This window comes from Porites lutea, chromosome 12 (genome assembly GCF_958299795.1).
Source record: "Porites lutea chromosome 12, jaPorLute2.1, whole genome shotgun sequence".
NCBI classification, from domain to species: domain Eukaryota; kingdom Metazoa; phylum Cnidaria; class Anthozoa; order Scleractinia; family Poritidae; genus Porites; species Porites lutea.
This window is the reverse complement of record NC_133212.1, coordinates 21287253-21309986: the sequence shown is the minus strand read 5'-3', so window position 1 is coordinate 21309986 and position 22734 is coordinate 21287253. Positions and strand designations below refer to the sequence as shown.

Below are 22734 nucleotides of genomic sequence, written 5' to 3'. Positions count from 1 at the left end.
TGGTACTTAGTCCCACTCAGCCAGCCACTTTCACCAACATGGCGGTTTTCCTTTGTTTTATGTAGTTCCAATTTTCTGGAGAAAAATTTAGTGTAAACAAGTGATCAAATGTCCAATCGAAAGGCAATTAAACGTAGAAGACAGACTGGGGAAGATGATGATTTCTCTCCGTCAGTTGTCCCACAAAAGAAACGATCAAAATCACAAACTGGATTTGACAACAATGTCGACAGTCCTCAAGGAAGTCTTTCTCTCGGTGACGGTGATGCAGGCGTCAGAAGGTCATCAAGGACTCCAAAACCTAAAGTGTTTGATGATGAAGAAACTTCAGTAATCAGTAGAACTCCGGACGTGTCTTCAAATTCAGGCGATTCTAGCTTGATTCATAAAGGGGAATCTTGTTCATTTTATTCCTCTTCATCAACAAACCTTCAACAAACAACGTCGACAAGCGACGCTTCAATTTATAGGAAACAGAGAAAGATGGTTACGTATGATGACGGCCATAAAAGAGAAACGAGGCGCAGTTATCAAGATTTCCTGAAAGAACTCGAAACAGAATCAGCTGTTTCAAGTAAACAAACAAAGGAGCAGATTCAAGACACAGGTCGAGCTGGGCAAAGCAGCGTTGGAAAGATGACAAAAAATATTGCTTCAAAGAGAAAATCCGACGGAAATGTAACCCCTAAGAACCCTGGAGTCATGATGACTCCAAATGACAAAGGTCCCTCAAACACAAAGGTCAAGAAAGAAACCCCAGATGAGGCCTCACCTAAGGTGAGGTCTTCATCAAGGACCCCTGTACCAAAAAGGGTCTTCTCCTTACTGGAAGAGGAGGAAAATGTTGAGGTAAAATCAAGAATATCAGGCTCCTCTGTTGCTGAAAGTGAAACTGTAGATTCAAGTTTGACTAACGTAAGGTCTTCATCAAGGGGTCATGTGCCAAAAAAGAATTTTCCTTTACTTGAGAAAGACAGCGTTGATGCAAAGGAATTCAAACAAACTACACCAGAGCAAACACCTTCAAAGACAAGGACTCCAAAACTTGGTATCAAGAGGAGGTTATCAGCGGCAGAAGAAAGAAGTCAGCAGAATGTGCAGGATCCGCCAAAGAATGCATCAGCAACTACCAATGAGCCCTCACCAAAAGTTAGAGTTTCTTCACGTGGCCACATGCCAAAGAGAACTTTCTCACTTCTAGAAGGCGATGAAGGTACAGATGAAACTACAGGAGATGTTGGTCTTCCAGAAAAAGTACATGCAGGTGACAGAAGTATCTCAAGGACTTCAGCTGAGGATCAAAGAGACGGTGTCACAAGAGAGCTCAAGAAACGGAGAAGTAGTAATGGACAACCAATCAGTCATACAAGTAAGCAAAAATCTTCTCAAGAGGGTGTAAAATGGGCTTCTGTTTTTGGAGGTGAAATATCAGATGGCAAAGTATTTGAAGGGTTAGAAGTTGATAAGACAGAAATAAAGACTCAAAGTCCATCCAAGTTGACTCACAAAAGGAAACGCTCAAGTGATGTGAAAGAAGAAAATGATGAAGGAAGTTCTGGTAGACATAAAAGTAAACCTGTGAAGAAAAAGGTTACTTCCACAGAAAAAAACCCTGCTTCAAGGCAAAGTGCAGGCAGTGTTAAAGTCTCAGTAAAATCAGAGCCGGTCTTTTATAGTGAACCTGTGGAAACACCCAAGGGTGCCAAAGCAAAGACATCAAATAAAAAGAAGCAAGAAAGTGATATGTCTGCAAAGCAAAGTCCGTCAGTGAATAAAGATTCGACAATAAAACAGGAGAGTATGGACTCAAAAAGAGATGCATTTTCATCAAGTGACATTGCCAAGCAAATTGCTGATGGCGCAGGAACTTCTTCTGATGTAAGCACTAGTGGTTTGAAGGATAAGAGAAAAGGATTGGCTGGCAAAAACAAACGAGGAAAAGATGAGAAAGTTAAGAGGAAGGAGAAGAAATCAGAAAAAGATGTGAGTAATTCTGGAAGTGAATCTGCTGAAAAAGAGCCAATTGTCTTAAAGTTGCATCTTCCTCAAACTGAAGATTCAACGAAGCACAAAAAACATCACCATCATCATCATCACCACCACCACCATCATCATCACAAACACAAACATTCTTCAGGAAGCCATGATGATGGCTCTCCCAAAAAATCACATCACAAGAAATCTGTAGCAAAATCATCTGAAAATAATACAGAGGCTGATGAAAGTAAAAAGGCAGAAAAAAAGAAGAAAATATCCATCAAATTTAAGGGTCTGTCTTCCGAGAAGATTGATCTTGAGATGGCTGCTGATAGCCCTGGACTAATGCAGAGTGCAGGACTTAGTGAAGCAGAGAACAGCGAAGTCAAGACCACAAAACCCGCTAAGGAAAAAGACAAAAAGAAAAAGAAAACAAATGCAGATGGCCCTGGACTAATGCAGAGTGCAGGACTTAGTGAAGTGGAGAACAGCGAAGTCAAATGTACAAAACCCGCTAAGGAAAAAGACAAAAAGAAAAAGAAAGCAAATGCAGATGGCCCTGGACTAATGCAGAGTGCAGGACTTAGTGAAGTGGAGAACGGTGAAGTCAAGTCTACAAAACCCGCGAAGGAAAAAGAGAAAAAGAAAAAGAAAACAAATGCAGATGGCCCTGGACTAATGCAGAGTGCAGGACTTAGTGAAGTGGAGAATGGTGAAGTCAAGTCTACAAAACCCGCAAAGGAAAAAGAGAAAAAGAAAAAGAAAGCGAATAAGACAGATTTGTCGTCACCTCAATCTGACAGTGAACACGTAAAATTAGTGATTAAGAAAGACAAGCTTCCATCAGGCTCCAAAGCTGCAGAAAAGAAGACAAGTGGCCAGCCGACAACTTTGCAAGCTAAATCAGGTAATCAGAAAAAGAAGGCAGCTCCCTCAACAGGAAGTACAAAAGGAAAGGCAAGTGCAACTCCAAAAAAAGGCAGCAAGACTCCAGAGGTATGTTGAACTTGTAATCAATGATATTGTTGGGAAGGAAGGTAACCTGGTAGCAGAGCCTTTCTTCCACTTGCTTGATTTTGGCATACTCAAGAAAGACTGCATCAATTGAGTTAGATAGCATATGCAACTTGTTGCTGGGATACAGTCTTGAAGCCTGGCCTAATAGCCCTGTGCTTGGTACAGTAAGCTCAGTTACAGTGATTTTGTTACCTCTGCATCCTGCATCCGTGACACATAAAAATTCCCAAGGATGCAAAGATTGATTGATAGATGGATCTGAAGATGTTTTTGTAGAATATCCACAGGCTGTTCGTGTGATTTCTGTGGCTGTTCTTGTGGCTGTTTTTTAACGACACATATTTCTTTTAGTCTTCATTGTGCCTTACAAATGAAAATCTTTTATCTGTCTGGTCACATAAAGGCCCAAGCATTTTCAATGTAGGAATTATTGTTTTTTTTGAACTGGGACTCAATGGTTCTGGAGTGGGACTCATGATTTGTTCACAAGATGAGTCCCAGGACTCACCATAACTATTTGTAACAAAATCGCTGAGTTGTGACCATCTGTTTATCAATAAACAAATGCTCGCACTTGGATAACCAGTTTGATGACAGAGAACAACATTGATCAGTCCAGAAGTTTGGGCTTCAGCAACCTCAAAGGCTTGACGTAATTCAGGAGGAGCCTCTTTTTATTCTCCTCACTCAAGAAGACAAAAGGAGACACTGCTCCCACCTGTGGGGAAGGGGGGGCGGGGGGTACTCCCTTATAAGAGGCTAAAGGGGATGTGCCGCTGGATGGGGTCACATTTTTACACTGGATTGACTATTATGGGGTCGCATTTTCAACAGAGTTACTAGAATGGGGTGGCACATTTTTGGGATTTTTTGGGGTGAGACAGTTCTTCCTATTTACAGTTAGCAAACGTACCAGAATGTTTGTACCGCAAATGAAAAGTAAAGTGTTCTTCATTCGATATAAAAAATGGGTCAATTCATAAGAATAGAAAGTGACTCAGTTGGGATTGCAAAAATTACATAGCGTTCACCCTTTCATATGAAAACAATAATATTGTATAATTCACATACAAATTAACCTCACTTGATTTAGTATGACAAATCATCTTGCCCCTTTTTTTGTGTAGGAATGAAAAGTTTAACAGTGTGTAATGATGGGAAAACACTTTGCTCTCAAGAACTTTGAGTTAAAGCAATATAGTTAAAGATTTTTAACTTTAGCCAAGTTTGACGTAGGAAATAAAGGGAAAACAATATTTTTATTCTTATGGAAATGATTTTTATCTTTAGAAGCCTAAGGTTGTGACATCCTATTTGCTATTCTGCAAGCAACATCGCAAGAAAATTGCTGAGGAAAATCCAGGATTAGGTAAGCCTTTTTCACGCAATTTTCACTGCAAGTACAGTCATTAAATTTTATCAAGCATCAATGTTTCCAAGCGTACAACTCTAACTATAATGGTACAGGACATAACATGTTGCAACAACCGTTACTGCTCAATCCTGAATATACATTGCGCGATTGGACTGCATTAGTGCTAAATCCATGTTGTAGTGCATACATGTAATAAAGGGTGATACCTTAGCATGCAATAATCATTTGTACACTGTACATGTCACATAAGCCAAATTCTTGGTGGTGTGATAAACTTCATCCCATTAAACCTGACCATAGTTTAGGCATCCCTCTCACAAAACATCATTGTGTGGTGGTGAGACATAAAAGGAGGCAGTAAATTTACAGGCTATCCTCTCTTTTCCAAGAAATTTCCAGAATGATTTCTTGTTTTGTTTTTTTAGAGTTTACTGAAATCAGCAAAAAGGTGGGCATTGCATGGAACAACCTCAGTGAAGAAGATAAGCAGGTATATAAATTCAATGGTAATCTAAATATTGCTGTTTTTTTAACAAATAGTGAGAACAGCTTGTTGGCAAAGTAAAACAAAACAGTTGCTTTAGTACATGATGAAAAACCCGTAACTTTTCACAGGCCACAAAGCAGGTCACAAACAGTGAAAGAAGCCACAGAAAAATCAATCCTATGGCACAGTGGAAAAGTTTTGTCAAAGAATGGTGACACCATAGGATTTCATCCACAGCTTTAAAAATTAAAGTGACAAATATTCTTGTCATAATGAAATCAGGGGGTAAAACAGTTAAACATCTCTTTTGTTTTTGCAGCATTGGCGAAAGAAAGCAGAAGAGCTCAGGAAATCACTTGGACTTCAAGCAACCCCCAAAGCTGTCTCCACACCTGCACCAAAAGTAAAGGATGACAAAGCTGAGCCTATTGACTTAGCAGCACACTTGCAACTTCTGGGGGAGTCCCTCGGGACAATTGGAGCGTGTCTCAGGGTACAGGTGTGTAGAAGTTATACTAGAGTGAGAGGGTGGAGTGGGGATGGGATTAGACTTTGAAATACTTCATCGCAGAATGCTGGTCTGCTGGGTGAGACATGTCGGTTTGTCCTCTGAACACCAAACACAATCTTGTCTGCCTGTTGACTTTGTCTCTTTTATACCGCTGGATTACATCCCCCTCGTCCCAACAAAGAACAGTACAATCTTTAAACTTGTCTTCGGTAGGGTGCAGCATGCACACAAAAATCACTGGGAAAGTGAGTTCCACCTTCCTTACAGAAAGCCTTTTATGGGACAGACAGACAGAAGTCACACAGCTGCCCAAACAAACGGGAAACCTTGATAGAATGGCCTGCTTAAAATTTATGGCCTGTGTGGGCAGTCTGACCCTCTTTGTGCTGTTTTTTTTTTCTTTAAAATTATGAGCTTTGTTTGTTTTCGTTGTCTTGACAAGTCGATGTTCTTTTTCAGGACCCAGGAGAAGTGCATGGCAGCTTGTCGGTGTTGTTAGACAGTGCACTGTGTGCTATTTCACCACTACTATTTCTTACATCTCAAGTACCAGAAATGAATGGCTGTTCACCGAAAACTCAGGTACTTGGATTTTTTTTATTTTGATCAGCATCTAGTTTCTCCTAATGGTGACTCTGCTTAAACAAACATGGTGATCATGAGAATGAAGGACTTGATGACCACGGAACCTGTATTGGTCGTCACTTAAAGGTCGCTTAAGATCACTTTTGGTCTAACTATTAGAGGGCTGTGTCACGGCAGTCCGGTTCGTTTTGTTAAAGTTTGCCAATTACTCGCCCTCAATCGCTAAAGTAAGCAAAGAAATTACATCTAAATGACAAATCAGAGATCCGAGACAAACAAATATGTCTCCAGAGCATTATTTTTGAAGTCGCAAGCAGCAGGGATCAACTTTGAAAAACTGTTAGGCTGAACAGTTTTCAAAAACCCTAATGTCAATCCGTTTCAATCTTCCTCAGTTTTGCCCATCCATGGCATCTGTTGTATCTGTTATGTTATTTTAACCTTCCTTTAAAGTTTTAAGCGGTTATTTTTATGTTTCTCTTAATTTACCGGGCATTTTGCAATTTCCTACTTTGGCTGAATTTCGTGACACAGCTCCTTTAAAGAGAGGGGCAACTGGTGTTTGTCGCCCCGCTGGAGGTTACATGTGTGTGATGGCCTTACTTTAATTGTCAATTAGGCGTTGATATACGTGAATGTTATGACATTTCAAAGAAACAGTTGTTGTCTAGAATAACATTGCATGTTCTGAGGTGGGTAAACAACCAATCCAAGTGACTTGAATTTCTTATTTTTTTCAACAGGCAGAGGTTCTGGATAATCTCGCTTATTTGATGCCTGGCTTAGGATGAATCAAGCTCAAGATTATTTTTAATCCATGAGATAAATATTTGCCTTTTATGCTACATACATTAGTCTTAGAGTCCAGATTGCAATGTTTTAGATATTCCAGGCCAATGTGCAGTTTTTTAAAATGTTTAAAAAAATTCTTACGGATGTCAAGTCACATCGCAGCAAAGTCATTTCACTAGCACTCAACAGTATAATTCAGGAGCTAGTCATTTGTTACGTGTGAGGAGGGGCGTCCATTTTGAGAAAGCTTAGAAGATTTTCAAACCGACCCCCCAATTCATCCTTCTAGCTTTTTGGAAATTACCCCCCATAAATTTTACATATTTTGAAAGTGACCCCAACCTGAATACTCTAGCAACAAATTGTGCCTTAGTTCTCCACATACTTTATCTACAGTTGTTTCTATGAGATCAGTGTTTACTATTTACAGCTGTTGCATTCAAATTTTGATTCAAGCTCGGTACTGCTCGGTACCCCCTCTGTAACGCTCCCACAGGTAATAAACAACAAGCTTCTCAGATGGCTATGTGACCCACATGATGAATCAACTTAGATTGCTTTTCCTATTATTTGGTACAAAGTTGGCAAGTAGAACAAGGGTGTATAAAATTAACTTTGCTCTTGTAAATATTATTTCTTTTCTTTCTTTCTTTTTTTTTCAAATGGACAATTATATCCTGTATAATAAATTATTGTATCGAAATGACCCATAAGTGTAAATTTTCTTGGGAGAACAGTAGTTATCACAAACCTTTTTTTCCTGGAAGAGATTCCTTTCGTTTCATTTTCTTAAGTGACCTTTAATTCTTGGTATTTAGGGTGGTCTTTTATGGGTGGTTTGACTATTTTGGTAAAGTATTAAACTAAGGGCCTGTTTACATGGAGGTGGGGGACCCCAGGTAGGTGAGGTAATTTGCCTGTCCATATAATCTCTCATTTTAATTTGATTTACCTGATAGGTGGGGTGACCCGGCACATGTTACCCCACCTATCTGGGGTCCCCCACCTCCATGTAAACAGGCCCTTAAATGGTGAAAATCATTATGGGAATTCTGATCAAAACTTTTTCTGTGGGCAAATTTCCGTCAAGGGTTTTGCAGAATTATGGTGGAGCTTGTCTGTCAGCATAAACTCCAGCTTACAGTTGGAGGAAGTTCCAAAAAAAAATAATGCCTGTAAGATTTGCAAAATTCCAGATCTTGCTGCCAACTGAGATTTGGAAAAGTCAAGATCTTGCTGCCAAGATTTAGAAAGTTCAAGATCTTGCCTGCAAGTTTTGGAATTTTCAGATCTTGCCGGCAACATTTGAAAAATTTAAGATTGTACCAGCAAGATTTGGAAAATTCAAAACTTAAATACATGCTTTAGACAATGTTGTAGCTCTCTTAGAAGCGGTACATAACTTTACCTCCGTTACAAAGCGTGCAGTGTACATGAGAGAGGTGGGGATGACATTTTGATGCATCCCTGTTTATTCACCAATGACACCAATCATTGAATCTTTACTGTTTTCCAAAATTTGGAAAGGAAGTTCTCGGCACGATTGTTTTGCCTCATTTATCTGGGAACAGGCAACAGTATGGTTCTTCTCCCTTTGAGTGCAAGGCAATACTTTAACAAAATGATTACGTCTCCATATGTTCGTAATTGTTTTCGATAAAAGAATTGAGATATTCCTAAGTTATTAATTCGATAGAAAAACGTTTATTGACAATGGCTGCAAGGTGTAATAGATTTTCAATTTACTACATACTTCAACTACTTCACGCCTTCTTTCAACAGTTTTTAACAATAAAAATGACAAAACAGGTTAATATCCCACCGGTAATACATCAGCCAAAAAATTATGGTTATGTTTCTAAACCAGAGGCAACTTTAACGAGCTGAAATTACAGTTAATCCTTTGGCATGCAAAGTCGACAAGTTATGTTTGAAAGTTCCTTTTTATTACTTTGTAGTGAAACAACTGTGCTCTACTGAGTTTCCCTTGGACTTATAAAATCTAACAGCGCTTGTCTCTAACGTGGTTAATCATCTTATGAAGTATTCCATATCGCACTTGAAGGAAGCCATCTTCTCCCACTAAAACAGCCTCAGGATACAGCTTTTGAACTTGCTGTGCAATCACTCCGCAGGCCTCCCCTGTGAGACCGAACTTCTGTTGTGCGTTGTCGTTCCATTTCCAGCAGACTCCAGTCAGTCCAATGTCGTTGTAAATGGAATAAAGCAGAACTGTCACGTTGCTTTTTAGATTTTCATCGCTAAAGAGGACCAAGTACCCGCCTAACAAGCCGGCTACATACCAGCCATAAGAGTACCAATTTTCCTTATTTCTTCGCTCTTCCTCTTCTTTTCTTCTTCTTTCTTCTGCTTCCTCCTGTTTCCTTCTCTCTTCTTCTTGTTTTCTTTTTTCATTGAGGGTCTTCTTTAATTCCTCCCTGGCACTCTTTATCTCACTTTCAAGCTTGCAATCAGTTCTGAAGTTTTCTATTGCTTCCATCATATAGTCTACAATTCCTTTCGAATCAAACTGTAAAACTGGTCTCAAGTGTTTTTCGTAGCTTCTTTGACAGATGCCCTTTTCATTGTTAAAATAAACATCTCCGAATTCTGCCCACGAGTTTTCGTTCATAGCTTTCACAACGTCGTTTGCAAGGTCCACTAAGGCTTGGCCGTCCATTGGGCTTCCTCCAATGGCAAATTTCTTTTTTGGACAATTCTGCAATTTGGCCATTAGTTTTTCGACACTGTTCCAAAAAGACTTGTTGCGTAGTTTGGCAGTGTCTTGCAATATCTCAGGTTCGTTGACATTTGGAATTTGGCTAACTGTAATGCCATCCCTTTTAAAGTATCTTTCAATAGTATCTACCATACCTTGGATATTCTTATCATGGTTTGGCCTAAAGAATTTATCACGAATATAACTTTCGATATCTTCGGGATATTTCAGATTGCCTCGTATGACGATATGAAGCGTCGGAAAATTTCGCAGGCCAGCCAAGCTGTTTGAGAATACCAAGTCACTCAAGCGAGATATGTAATAAAGAAAGTTTCTATCGTTATTTCCCAGATAATCATTGGCAAACAGGGTCAAACAAGACGACATCATAGCCGTAAACATACTAAGATGCTCTGTTACCTTATCATCCCCTAAGTCAAAGCCTTCCACGTCCAGAAGAACAATGCTTCCACCGTCTTCGCGTAGTCGATGAATCGTGTGTGCCCATACATTTCGCGTTACTTGTTCGGACGAATCACCGGTTTTAAAAATCTCTTCAACCGAATGTCCCTTCTCCCTTCCATCCCAGATGTGATTTATGAGGTTTAACGTGGTAGATTTTCCAACCCTTGCGTTTCCGACGGCGGCTAAGACTCGAATTGGGCGCTCGATTTCTGTCAATTCTTTCAAAACATCTTCGACGAGCTCGTAGGTTTTGTTGTCCGTCACCTTAAGTAGCACCTTTGCCTCGCGGCCTTCAGCACCCGAGCTAAAGCTAGCAGCAAAAATTATCCCCAGAACGACTTTCAGCACCATGTTCAGTTTCTTTTGATGCACTCTACGTAGTATTATACAACCTGAGGATGAGCGTTTCGAGACTTCGGAGACGAGTCAATGGCAAAAAATCCTTTTCAATATTCATATTTTGGTTTTACCTGTTCAACCAGAACCTATTTCCATACTCACTCGTTTACAGTATTTTTATAGATTGCTGTGGATTTTTTATCTATCCTTTTTAAGCAATCTTCATGCTGACAATTTATTCCTGGGTTCAAACATTTACTAGGTGTCACGAAAGTTCATCACGCGCTTTCTCCAAGGCTTTTGGAAACTGACGACATGCATTTACATTAACCTAACGGGTCTAATGGATGTAGCTTTTCTTATTCAATTCACTGATCTTATTCCATATTTGACCTTGAAAAAATGCTGGGGAGCGTTCAATTTCACCCGCGATTATACTATATGCCTGAAAGCAGGAGCCAAGGCGCGCCTTTCCACGTGCAGGTCGTAAAGGCAACTGCCGCGTCGGTTAAAGCTACGGTAAAGCGTACAAAAAAACGAGAAACTTGTATTGCAACATAGCTGCAAAACAAGTTGAAAGGCGATGTTAAGCGCGCAACAAATCAGGTTGTTGCAGTGGGGAAAAGTGTTGTAGTGGAGTAGAGATCCCTCATTCGGTCCATTCAGTGCCCATGGCGCAAATTTATAAATCTGCCTCCAGTCCCAGGGGACGTCCCTTGTTAGCGTAGGTCGCATGCATCTCGCAACTCGCATAACGTTTTGGGAAGAATTCTTGCCCAACGTCACAAACATTAATACAGTAACTGAGTTGTAGGTTCTATTATCATTTCAAACCGTGAAATGTCGCAATCGTTTTTGTTTTTTTTTTTTGACTTACGTGAGATGATGGTCAACTTTGTCATTCGACGCAAATCAACGAAAAGGCGTGCCTATCAGCCTGTGGACCGGAGAAGGGGGCCAGACGGCAAGGGAAGAATGAAAGGGGGAGTGGTGCATGGGCAATGTATTCCGCCGCCTTTCCCCCGCGCGCTTCCTTGTCCCTCATTCCCCACCAAAGAGCTTGGGCCCAGGCTACTTCGCCTAAATTCAGTAACACTCTATTAAAAACGTTTGCAAAGCACTCAAATGTACTGATGAGCTGGTTAAAACGTTTTACCTCTTAAATTTCTTCTTTATCAACTGTCGCATTTTCAGAAGCAGGATTAGTGTTTTCACTGTTCTGATTAGCCTGAATTTCATCCGATTAGTTCGAGTCGTTATTACTCCCTCAGTTGCTAAGAGGAGAAAACGACTCGAAGCAATCGGATGAAATTCAGGCTATGTTCTGAGTATCAGGGATATATATCCGGCAATGTCCATATTTTCTGTATTTGTAATACTACCGCGTTGGACACGGGCATATAATTGTTTTCGATCAAAGAATTGAGATATTCATAAGTTATTAATTTGATGGAAAAACGTTTATTGACAATGCCTGCAAGGTGTACTAGATTTTCGATTTCCTACATACCTCGACTACTTCAGCTTACTTCACGCCTTCTTTCAACAGTTTTCAACTATAAAAATGACACAACAAGTTAATATCCCACAGGTAATAAACCTGCCAAAAAACTATGTTTATGTTTCTAACCTCGTAAACCAGAGTCAACTAATGTTTTTTTAACGAGCTGAAATTACAACCAATCCTTTCGCATGCAAAGTCGACAAGTTATGTTTGAAAGTTACTTTTTAACACTTTGTAGTGAAACAACAATGCTCTCCTGAGTTTCTCTTGGACTTATAAAATCTAACAGCGCTTGTCTCTAACGTGGTTAATCATCTTTTGAAGTATTCCATATCGCACTTGCAGGAAGCCATCTTCTCCCACTAAAACAGCCTTGGGATACAGCTTTTGGACTTCTTGTGCAATCACTCCGCAGGCCTCCCCTGTGAGACCGAACTTCTGTTGTGCGTTGTCGTTCCATTTCCAGCAGACTCCAGTCAGTCCAATGTCGTTGTAAATGGAGTAAGGAAGAACCGTCACATTACTTTTTAGATTTTCATCGCTCAGGTAGGCTATGTACGTGGCTAACAAGCCGGCTGCATACCAGCCATAAGAGTCCCAACTTTTCTTTTTTTCTCGCTCTTCCTTTTCTTTTCTTCTCTCTTCCTCTTCTTTTCTTCTTCTTTCTTCTACTTCCTCCTGTTTCCTTCTCTCTTCTTCTTGTTTTCTTTTTTCATTGAGGGTCTTCCTTAATTCCTCCTTGGCACTCTCTATCTCACTTTCAAGCTTGCAATCAGTTTTGAATTTTTCTATTGCTTCCATCATCCAATCTCCAATTCCCGTCGAATCTAATTGTAAAACTGGTCTCAAGTATTTTTCGTAGCTTCTTTTACAGATGCCCATTTCATTATTTAAATAAACATCTCCGAATTCTGCCCACGAATTTTCGTTCATAGCTTTCACGACGTCTTTAGCAAGTTGCACTACGGCTTGACCGTCCATTGGGCTTCCTCCAATGGCAAATTTCTTCTCGGGACACTTCTCCAATTTTGCCATTAATTTTTCGAAACTGTTCCAAAAAGCGGAAATGTTGCGTAATTTGGCAGTGTCTTGCAACATCTCAGGTTCGTTGATATCTGGAATTTGGCTAACTGTAATGCTATCCCTTTTAAAGTATCTTTCAATAGCATCTACCATACCTTGGATATTCTTGTCATGGTTTGGCTGAAAGAATTTATTACGAATATAACTTTCGATATCTTCGGGATATTTCAGATTGCCTCGTATGACAATATGAAGCTCCGGAAAATTTCCCAGGTCAGCTTTGCGGTTTCGGAATACCAAGTCACTTAAGCGGGATATGTAATAAAGAAAGTTTCTGTCGTTGTTTCCCAAATAATCATTGGCAAACAGGGTCAAACAAGACGACATCATTGCTGTAAACATACTAAGATGCTTTGTAACTTCATCGTCGCCTAAATCAAAACCCTCTACGTCCAGAAGAACAATGCCTCCAACGTTTTTGCCCCGTGGATGAATCGTATGTGCCCATACATTTCGCGTTACTTGTTCGGCTGAATCACCTGTTTTAAAAATCTCTTCAACAGAATTTCCTTCTTTCTTCCTTCTACCTAAGACGTGACTAATGAGGTTTAACGTGGTAGATTTTCCAACCCTTGCATTACCAACGGCGGCTAAGACTCGAATCGGGCGCTTGAGATTTGACATTTCTTTCAAAACATCTTCGACGAGCTCGTAGGTTTTGTTGTCTGTCACCTTGAGAAACACCTTCGCATCGTGAACAGCTGAGGTAAAAGTTGCTGCAAAAATTGTCCCCAGGACGACTAGAAGAAGCATGTTCATCGTCTTTTGATGTACTGTATGTAATTTACAAGCTGCATGAGAATGCGACCTTAGATGGTGGGGAAATTGTACTTCCTATACTTTGGAAAAACCGGAAGACAACGGCAGTTTTCGCAGAAAAAGAGGAAATATTCAGTGAATCATGGGAAATATGGCCTACAGTCGAATCCATGTCCTCGAGAGACCATCGATCCAAAAAACCAAAAACTTTTCAGTCAAAGCCTTACAGATGAAACCTCTCGTAAACGAGCACCTCTTGTAAGTGACCGCGACCACTTTTGGGGGATACATTTTTATAATTTTCCGTTGTTTTCAAGCTTTTGTAAGCGACCCCTTAACTCACGGTCTGCTCTCGACTAATCTATGTAGTTCGCTTACCCGTCAAAGGATACGACGGACTTTGAGTGACAAAAGGAAAACATATATCGTAACTTAGAAATTGCATGTACTAAATTATCTTGCAAAAATTATATTGTAATACCAGGACCTCTGCTCGAAAAATACCCCTTGTTCTCATAAGAGACCACCATTAAATCTTTGCATTTTGGGTGGTCGCTTACGTGAGGTTCGACGTCGTCGACAGCTTTGGAAAACATCAGAAACATGGAATTTGTTTCACACTTTAGTGAATTAGTGATAGACTCATCACATCACATATCATATATATAAATTGAATAATGTTGACTGACTCAACCCGCTGAAACCTTTCTTATTCACTGGTGATATTTTATGATTCACCTATAAAAAAACGTTATGCTTTTCAACAATGACCCCTAGAAGTTTAAAATACACGTTGTTATCAGCTTTGCAGTAGACCACTTTGGACTTGTCGTTTTTAGCTTTAGCTGTATCCTGCTCCCCCAGTGCACGCAATATTGGAGTATCTTTGATCAGTCCTTTTGTATGGTACCTCATGTCAATGCAGTCTGTCAATCGTCCTTTTTCCATCTACGTAACATTCGTTTCATACGAAAATATTATGATGCTACAAAGATCATTATTCATGCCTTCGTAGTTTCTAAACTTGATTATTGTAATTCTTTATTGTACGGCCTACCATCCTATCTTATTCGGAAGCTTCAACATGTTTAAAATTCTGCCGCTCGCCTTGTCAACCAGTGTCCAAGATTTTGCCATATTACTCCAGTCCTGAGGGATCTTCACTGGCTCCCTGTCTCCTTTCGTATTGAATTTAAAATTATGTTAATTACTTACAAAGTACTACATGATCGAGCTCCAATCTATATACAGGAACTCCTTCAATTGTATACACCCAGCCGCAATCTTAGATCCTCTAATAGAAATATAGTATGGTAAACGAGCTTTTTCTGTTGTTGCTCCGGAACTTTGGAATAACTTACCTGAGGATATTAAATCTGCAAACTCAATTGATGATTTTAAACGCAAACTTAAAACATTTCTCTTTATGCGAGCTTATGAATCGTGATGTTTTCATTTGTTATCTGATTTTTTATCTATTGTGTACATTTATCTATTTTGTAGTTAGCGTCTAGTTTTAATGTCAATTCTTGTGATTATTTTTACTTTTTAGTTTTATCTAATTTTTGTAAACAGCGCCTTTGAATCTTGTAGAAAAGGCGCTATATAAATGGATTATTATTATTATTATTATTATTATTATTATTATTAAATATTTTTAGCTACAATTCTACTTCGACGGGTTTTAGCGAAAATGTCGTAGTGACGGAAAGAATTCAAGTAATCAAATGTTAGAAGTTTCATCATGATTAGATCTTATCGTAAGATCCAACTTAGACAACCCTTGGGATCTTCGTCCACGGTTTTTTGCAGTTTAGTTCTTTGACTTCTTTGTCATCGTTAACCTATCCTTACTTTAAAATTGACATTAAGCGAGATCAAGAGAGGATAGGAGGAGGGAATGTTTTGATTCATTCGTCGTTGATTAACTAAATGATACAGATTTTCCCAATTTACGGAAAGGAAGTTCTCACGATTGTTCTAGCACAATTACTATTATCTACAAACTCTTTAGATCACATATTATTGCGCTCAGCTGCTCCTCTGTCGTTGCCTTTTGGAGAACATTTTTAAATTTGGTAGACCAATAAAACTGGGCAAACCTTGACATTATCAGACAGTATGATTCTGTATGGGGTTTTCAATAATACACAACACAGATATTCACTAAAGTACGCACTCCTAATCAATTGCAAAATTCTCAATATACTGAAGATGCCTACAGGAGGAAAACGGAGATCTCTTTTGACAGTTGTCTCATACTTCTTCGTTAAAAGTTGAGCATTCAGAAAGAAATAGCTTTTGGAAACAATAATAGCACGACACCTCACCTTTCAACATCTCCTTTAGTATGCATTTGCCGCGTGTGTATAAGTTTTCTTGTTGTTGCTGTAGTTTTTGTTTTATTGTTTTAGTATTATTATCGCTAAATTTTCAGTAATATTTTTTCTTCTTTCTTCTTTTTTTTGAATAAAATATGCAGTGATAGTAAATAATAATAATTTCTGTAAATTTGACATTTACTTGTATTGTTTTGTGTTTTTTTGGTGTAATAAATAAATAAATAAATTACTATTGTCTTAGAGAATCAGGGAAAATGAAGTTAATGTCGTTCTTTTCTCTTTTAGAGCAAGACAATAACTTTGTAACAAATTAAGGTATCCAGTAATTCTGGTTAAACTAAAGATGAGGCATTATTTTGATAGAATACATTTATTGACAACGCATGCATGGCTTGGCACATAAAGGTGCTGGTACTTCAGCACTGTTTAGTAAAAAAAGGAAACAACAAATCATACACCCACCGGTAATCGGCCGAAAAAATTATGTTTACAGTCCTAACCTCCTAACTCAAAACCAGACTCAACTTCAATGAGCTGAAATTCAGCAGCACTAATCGTTTCGCAGGCAAAGTCAACAGTATTGAACGTCTGACTGAGTTCCTTTATGTCACTTTGTCGTATAAAAAGTATCTGTGCTGTACTAGGTTTCCTTTGAACGTGTATGATCTAACAGCTCTGGTTTCTAACGTGGTTACTGATAATCTCATGGAGTATTCCATATCGCACTTGCAGGAAGCCATCTTCTCCCACTAAAACAGCCTTGGGATACAGCTTTTGAACTTGCTGTGCAATCACTCCGCAGGCCTCCCCTGTGAGTCCGAACTTCTGTTGTGCGATGTCATTCCATTTCCAGCAGACACCAGTAAGTCCAATGTCGTTGTACGGGGAGGAAGGCAAAACCGTGACGTTACTTTTAAGATTTTTATCGCTTAGGAAGTACCCAACAAGCAAGGTGGCTGCATGGCCACCAAAATATTTTATATTTTCAAAAGAATACCAGCTTTTCTCTTCTTCTTCTTTTCTTCTTCTTTGCTCCTCCTTTTCCGTCCTTTCTTTTTCTTCCTCCTCTCTCCTTTTCTCTGCTTCTTGTTGACTTTTTTCTTTAAGTGTCTTCGTTAATATATCGGTGACTCTCTCTATCTCACTTGTAAGCAAGCATTCCTTTTGGAATTTTTCCTTTGCTGTTATCATCCTGTCTCCAATTCCTCCTGAATTGAGCTGTAAAACTGGCTTTATGTGTTCCTTGTAACTTCTCATACATATGTTCTTTTCAATGCTCGAAAAGACATCTCCGAAGTCTTTCCACGAGTTTTCATTTATGGATCTCACAGCTTTCTTCGCAAGTTCTACAAAGGCTGGACCGTCAACTTTGCTTCCTCCAATGGTCTGCTTCACAGGACACTCCTTAACAGATTTATCAATGAGCTTGTCGAAACTGTCCCAGTGTGAACTTTTGCGCATTTTCGCAAGATCTTGCAGAATTTCCGGGTCGCTTACAGTTGGAATTTGGCTAACTAAAATTCTGTCCCTTGGAAAGTACCTTTCAATTATATCTGCCATACTCTGGGTCAAACCGTTATTTTGATCCGATCCAAAAAGTTCATCACGCACGTAACTTTCGAGCTCGTTAGGAGATTTCAAATTTCCTCGGACCACAATATGCAGCTTGGGAAAGTTTCGAAGGTTGGTTTTGTTTGGGTTGAATACTAGGTCACTGGAGCGGGATATTTCATAAAGGAATTCTTTATCTTTGTTTCCCAGATAATCACTGGCAAAAAGGTTCAAACAAGACGACATCATTGCCGTAAACATACTGAGATGCTTCGTTACTGTATCGTCACCTAAATTAAAGCCTTCTACGTCCAGTAGAACAATGCTTCCACCGTTTTCGCCTCGTGGAATAATCGTGTGCGACCAGACATTGCGCGTAACTTGTTTGAATGAATCACCGGTTTTAAAAATTTCTTCCACAGAATTTCCTTTCTTCCTTCTATCCCAGACGTGGTTAATGAGGTTTAACATGGAAGATTTTCCAACCCTTGCGTTTCCAACGGCGGCTAAGACTCGAATTGGGCGCTGAAGATATGATATTTCTTTCAAAACATCTTCGACAAGCTCATAGGTCTTGTCATCCCTCACCTTAAGTAGCACCTTTGCGTTGCGGCCTTGAGCAACAGCTGAGGTAAAACTAGCTGCGAAAATTGTCGCCAGAACGAAAATAAGCACCATGTCCATCTTCTTTTGATGCACTTACTTAGTTTACACACTGAGGATGTGTGTTTGGAGACTTTGCAGTCAATGGGAAAAAACCCTTTTGAATATTCATATCTCGATTTTACCCGTTCAACCATTTCCATATTTACTCGTTAACAGTATTTTGAGACTTAAACGGGAATTTTTTATCTATCCCTACTAACCGAACCAACGATCTCCCGCACTGCAGTCACATTTATTTTTCTTGACGATAAAACGTCTTTTCTGGGGTCAAAATTAACGACTATCACGCGCTTTCTGGGAGGCTTTTGGACACGGGATGGTGCATATTTGAATTAACCCCGAAGGCAGCAACAGTTTTCTCGGAAAGAGAAAGAAAATTTCAATGAACAAGAGCATCATGGGATTTATGGCAACATCAAGAAAATATGGAATTTGCTTCACGAGCAAATTAGTTGCAGACTGAGCAGACCACAAACGGCTTCGTAAAACTCAGCAGGATGGAACCTTTCTTATTCAATGCACTGGTGGTATTTCATGTTTGACTTTGAAAAAAAAACATGGGGGTGGGAGGGGTTCAATTTCCCCCGGAATTATCCTTGTAAGGCACGGCTTTTATACGCGCAGGTCGGAAAGACGACTGCTTTCCGGGGTATGAACAGTAAAACGAGCAACAAAAGATCACAAAAGCGAGCAATCTGTTTTACAACATTGCCGCAAAACGAGTTTAAAAGCAATGTTGTGTGCACGTTTTATCACACAAATCAAATGTCTTGCAACAAATCTGATTGTTCCAGTTACGAAAAGCTGTTGCGGAGTAGAGAATTCTTCATTCAGTGCCCAGCCAATGCCTTCTGGTGCAAATTTATAATGTCTACCTCCAGTTCCCAGGGGACGTCCCTGGTTAGCGTTGGTCTTACGCATCTCGCGTTGTTTTGGGAAGAATTCTTGCCCTGCTTTCATAAGCACTAATTCGGTGATTGAGTTGTAGTTCTTTTCTTCTACGTACATGAGTTGACGGTCAACTTCGTCATCCGACGCAAATCATTAAAAATGCGTGCGTGATCAGCCTGAGAACAGGGGAAGAGGGAACTAACGGCAAGGGAAAAATGGGAGAGGGAGTGGGGCGTGGGGAATGTAATCCTCCGCCTTTTCCCTCTCTAATTCCCTCTCCCCCCTCCCTAGTCCTTCATTCCCCACCAAAGAGCCTGGGCCCAGGTTGCCTCGACTAAAAAACCGATATGCAAAGCACTCAAATCTACTGATGAAAACTTTAAGACGTTTTTTTCTTCTCTATCGGCGCCCGTCGCGTTTTCAGAAGCAGTATTAGTGTTTTCACTGTTCTGAGCCGGATCAGGGGTATATATCCGGAAGCCCATATTTTCTGTATTTTTATACCTAAACACGAGAACACGGGGATACCAAAATCATCGAGACGGAGGGAGAATGCTTGAAGTTTTGAGCCTTATGAATGGAATGGCCTAAATTCATCAGCTGCCTATAGATTACAATGTATAAACAAGCTCCTCCCAATACTCGCAACAATGGTTAACAATCAGATCTTTATCGTTCTCTATTCCATCGATGGTCCGCTTCCGGTTTTTCAGCTGCGTTTGATTCGATTGGATTTTTTTTTCAATTTCGTTACATTTATGCCTTTAATGGTAAGAAGAAAAAAGTCTCGATAAAAATCTGAAAACTTATGCGATGTATACTCTGGTATACTGCAAATTCAGGCTTTTCTTTTCGTTCCTCGTCCCTTCAGTGAAAAGGAGCGAGGGGCCGGACGAGTCTAACAAACCTCCATAGGTCCTATAGACTAAAAAATAACCTCCACTCTTGACTCTAAACTTGTGCCCACACGATAAAATTGCACTGTGTCACAAAGCGCAGTCTCTCCATCTTCCACTGAAAGAAGGTGAACTCAACCGAGAAAGAAACTCAGGGAGGTAAACGGCTGAATTCACTTTCGTGGCGCCAAAACAAGCTCTTAAGATAATGTGCATTATTTTTATGCAGAACTATAACTGAATGATCAATACTTGCTTTATAAACCACTTGACTTAAATCACTCAAAAGCCACGCATCAAGTAATTCAAGCACATGGCATAATGTAACCCGGAATTTTAATTCCAAGAAATCCAGTATCCTTTTCCCTGTGATCGTTTAAACAAGCAGATAAGCGAAGAAAAGTTAAGCAGGGAACTTGAATGAACGTATATTGGCTCGAGGACTTTGAATCTTTCTTTGGAAAGTAAAATAATATTTCTTATGCCACGTGTTGACATGTGCTTTAAAATGAAACTGCCAATAGAAATGCAAATACCATAATCGAAAATGAACATGGTCCATTGCACAAAATGTTTGTATAGTGACGTCACGTACCTGAAAATTCTCGTTTTCGGGCTAACATGATGGTGAAAATTCAGCATTTTCTTTAAAGAATTACTTCACCACTTGTATTAGAAATCAGAGGGTTTGTTAGTTTGATTTTTTTGTGAAAATAGGCACGAGAAAAATCCAAGAAACCTCCGAAAGATTTTGGCGCGCATTTACAATTTATTCACTTGTTCGTGACGTGTAAAATACATTACCAAAGGCGGGAAATTTCATTTAACCCGTTTAAACTGCCGTGATACTTGAACTGTGCAGTTTAAAAATGGCCGACTTCCTGACGATTTCCTTTCAAAAAAACGGTATTTATTTTCCACAGCCTGGTCCTAGCCTGTTTTCAACGAACAATAAGATGCTACGGCCTGTTCCAAAGTTTGGAGATATCTCCGAGCAGCTCAACTCGCAACAGAACCAGAGAACTTCGGTCATCGTTTGGTCGCCTCCGACAACACCAACACACAATTTCATGCCACCATCTCCACCTCAAACCCCGACTACACCGAAAGGAACGCCTGTAAACGAGTTCTCCCCGAAATCACCGAATGTGGTACCGCCAAGGGGGAGACCGAGAGCTGATGTGCTGAACATTTTGATGGAAGAAGGACAGAACTCGTACTCCTCAATTCGCTGTGATGTTTGCAACCGCGTTTTCCCGCGCGAGAAGTCTCTTCAAGCTCACAAAAGAACCCACAGCGGCGAAAGGCCTTATGTCTGTGATTTTCCAAACTGTGGAAAAGCCTTTGTTCAGAGTGGCCAGTTGAAGACTCACCAGCGTCTCCATACCGGCGAAAAGCCATTTGCTTGCACCGCCGAAGGTTGTACAACGAGGTTCACTCACGCCAATCGCCATTGCAGCCTTCATCCATACGCTGGCTTAAAGCGGACTTTCACCGAAATACCACTGAAAGAAATCCTCAAGAACGAAAATTCCGAGCCAAACGAGTACAAGGCTGCCGTGTTGAAATGGCTAGCGAACTACGAGATGGAGAAAGATGAACGAAATCCTACAAAGCTGGAAGAAAGAGTACTCAAGCGAAAATTAGAGAAAGAGATTGCGCGACAACAAATCGTGGAGCGAAAGAAATCAAGAATCGAGGCAAGAAAGAGGATGGCAGACGCAAGAGAGCGATGGTACGGAGCTATGGCTCTCGTTGAACTCGCCGATTCTCAGCTGAACTGTAACTGAATCTTCGATCGCATTGTTGTCTTTAGCTTTCAAAACAACTTTTGGCGGGCAAAATTTAAATGTCTGCAGTATTTTTGTAATTGGTTTTCTCGCAGTGTGAATTTGGTTGGTTTTTTTTTTAAAATATCACCATGTTTTGATAACTACAAGTTTTAGCAGCCCTCATTTAGTTTCTTCATGTATTTTGAAAGTATTTTTACGAGAAAAACTCCGGTTTGTTTCGATTTTCAACGTCCGTCTTGAAAAAAAGTCACTGGCATTTTCCTTGTTATTGTTATGCAAAATAGATTGACATAGTAGATTGCCCACAGAACTCTTTCCCGCAAGAAAGGGAAGTTGTAGAAAGGAATATTAGGGCCATTTATACGAGGAAAAATAAGACGCGTCTTAAATAAGACGCGAACTGTACCATTTATACGAGCATGTCTTATCTAATAAGACGCGTCTTAGCTAAGCCGCGTCTTATTTTAGACGAAATGTGCCGTTTATACGGAAAGTTCGCGTCTTATTTAAGACGCGTCTTATTTTTCCTCGTATAAATGGCCCTATTGTGTAGAGTGGAGTATATTATAAACATTCAAGATTATATTGTAAAAAATGTAAAGTCGTAAAAAATATTTATATAGATGTAGTATTCACATACGTTTTGTAGCATTATATGGTAAAAACAACAAGAGTGTTTTAATTAATTGGAAACTCGGAGTAATCACATTACTTTTCATTTTATACATTTTTACATAAATGTTGAAATTTTGTGATATTTTTTTTCTTAAAAATTCAGAGGATTCAATGTACATTAGCTAAGAGTTGAATTTTACAATCTTTGAATAAATAATTTATTACAATTCTATAAAGTTTGATTTGTATTTCTCATCCTCCATGATATTTCAAGAAGAATTTCATTTGATTCAACTAGAAGCTTTGATTGATCATTCCCCTCCCTCAGAGTGGATTTCATTTTGCAGCTTCTGTGTCAATATTACCA

General features: G+C 39.6%; 3 protein-coding genes across 3 annotated transcripts; 2 read left to right on the top strand and 1 right to left on the bottom strand.

Moving 5' to 3' along the window:
• The first annotated feature begins 15 nt into the window (after window positions 1-15).
• LOC140954095 (uncharacterized) lies at window positions 16-7450 on the top strand. Its single transcript, XM_073403498.1, has 6 exons — window positions 16-2973; window positions 4285-4363; window positions 4795-4859; window positions 5176-5355; window positions 5827-5949; window positions 6696-7450. The coding sequence occupies exons 1-6, from the start codon at window positions 109-111 to the stop codon at window positions 6741-6743; spliced, it is 3360 nt and encodes a 1119-aa protein (XP_073259599.1). The 5' UTR covers window positions 16-108; the 3' UTR covers window positions 6744-7450.
• Window positions 7451-8628: 1178 nt separating this feature from the next.
• Window positions 8629-10340, bottom strand: LOC140921636 (guanylate-binding protein 2-like). The gene has a single exon (XM_073371642.1). The coding sequence runs from the start codon at window positions 10277-10279 to the stop codon at window positions 8747-8749; it is 1533 nt and encodes a 510-aa protein (XP_073227743.1). The 5' UTR covers window positions 10280-10340; the 3' UTR covers window positions 8629-8746.
• Window positions 10341-20614: 10274 nt separating this feature from the next.
• Window positions 20615-22118, top strand: LOC140921640 (zinc finger protein 367-like). The gene has a single exon (XM_073371648.1). The coding sequence runs from the start codon at window positions 20829-20831 to the stop codon at window positions 21747-21749; it is 921 nt and encodes a 306-aa protein (XP_073227749.1). The 5' UTR covers window positions 20615-20828; the 3' UTR covers window positions 21750-22118.
• The last annotated feature ends 616 nt before the right edge of the window (window positions 22119-22734 follow it).

Coding starts and splice junctions, on each gene's coding strand:
- LOC140921640 (XM_073371648.1), top strand. CDS start 20,829: ATGGCCGACTTCCTGACGATTTCCTTTCAAAAAAACGGTATTTATTTT.
- LOC140921636 (XM_073371642.1), bottom strand. CDS start 10,279: ATGGTGCTGAAAGTCGTTCTGGGGATAATTTTTGCTGCTAGCTTTAGC.
- LOC140954095 (XM_073403498.1), top strand. CDS start 109: ATGTCCAATCGAAAGGCAATTAAACGTAGAAGACAGACTGGGGAAGAT. Junction 2,974..4,284: donor AAGGCAGCAAGACTCCAGAG/GTATGTTGAACT, acceptor TTTTATCTTTAG/AAGCCTAAGGTTGTGACATC. Junction 5,950..6,695: donor GCTGTTCACCGAAAACTCAG/GTACTTGGATTT, acceptor TTTTTTCAACAG/GCAGAGGTTCTGGATAATCT.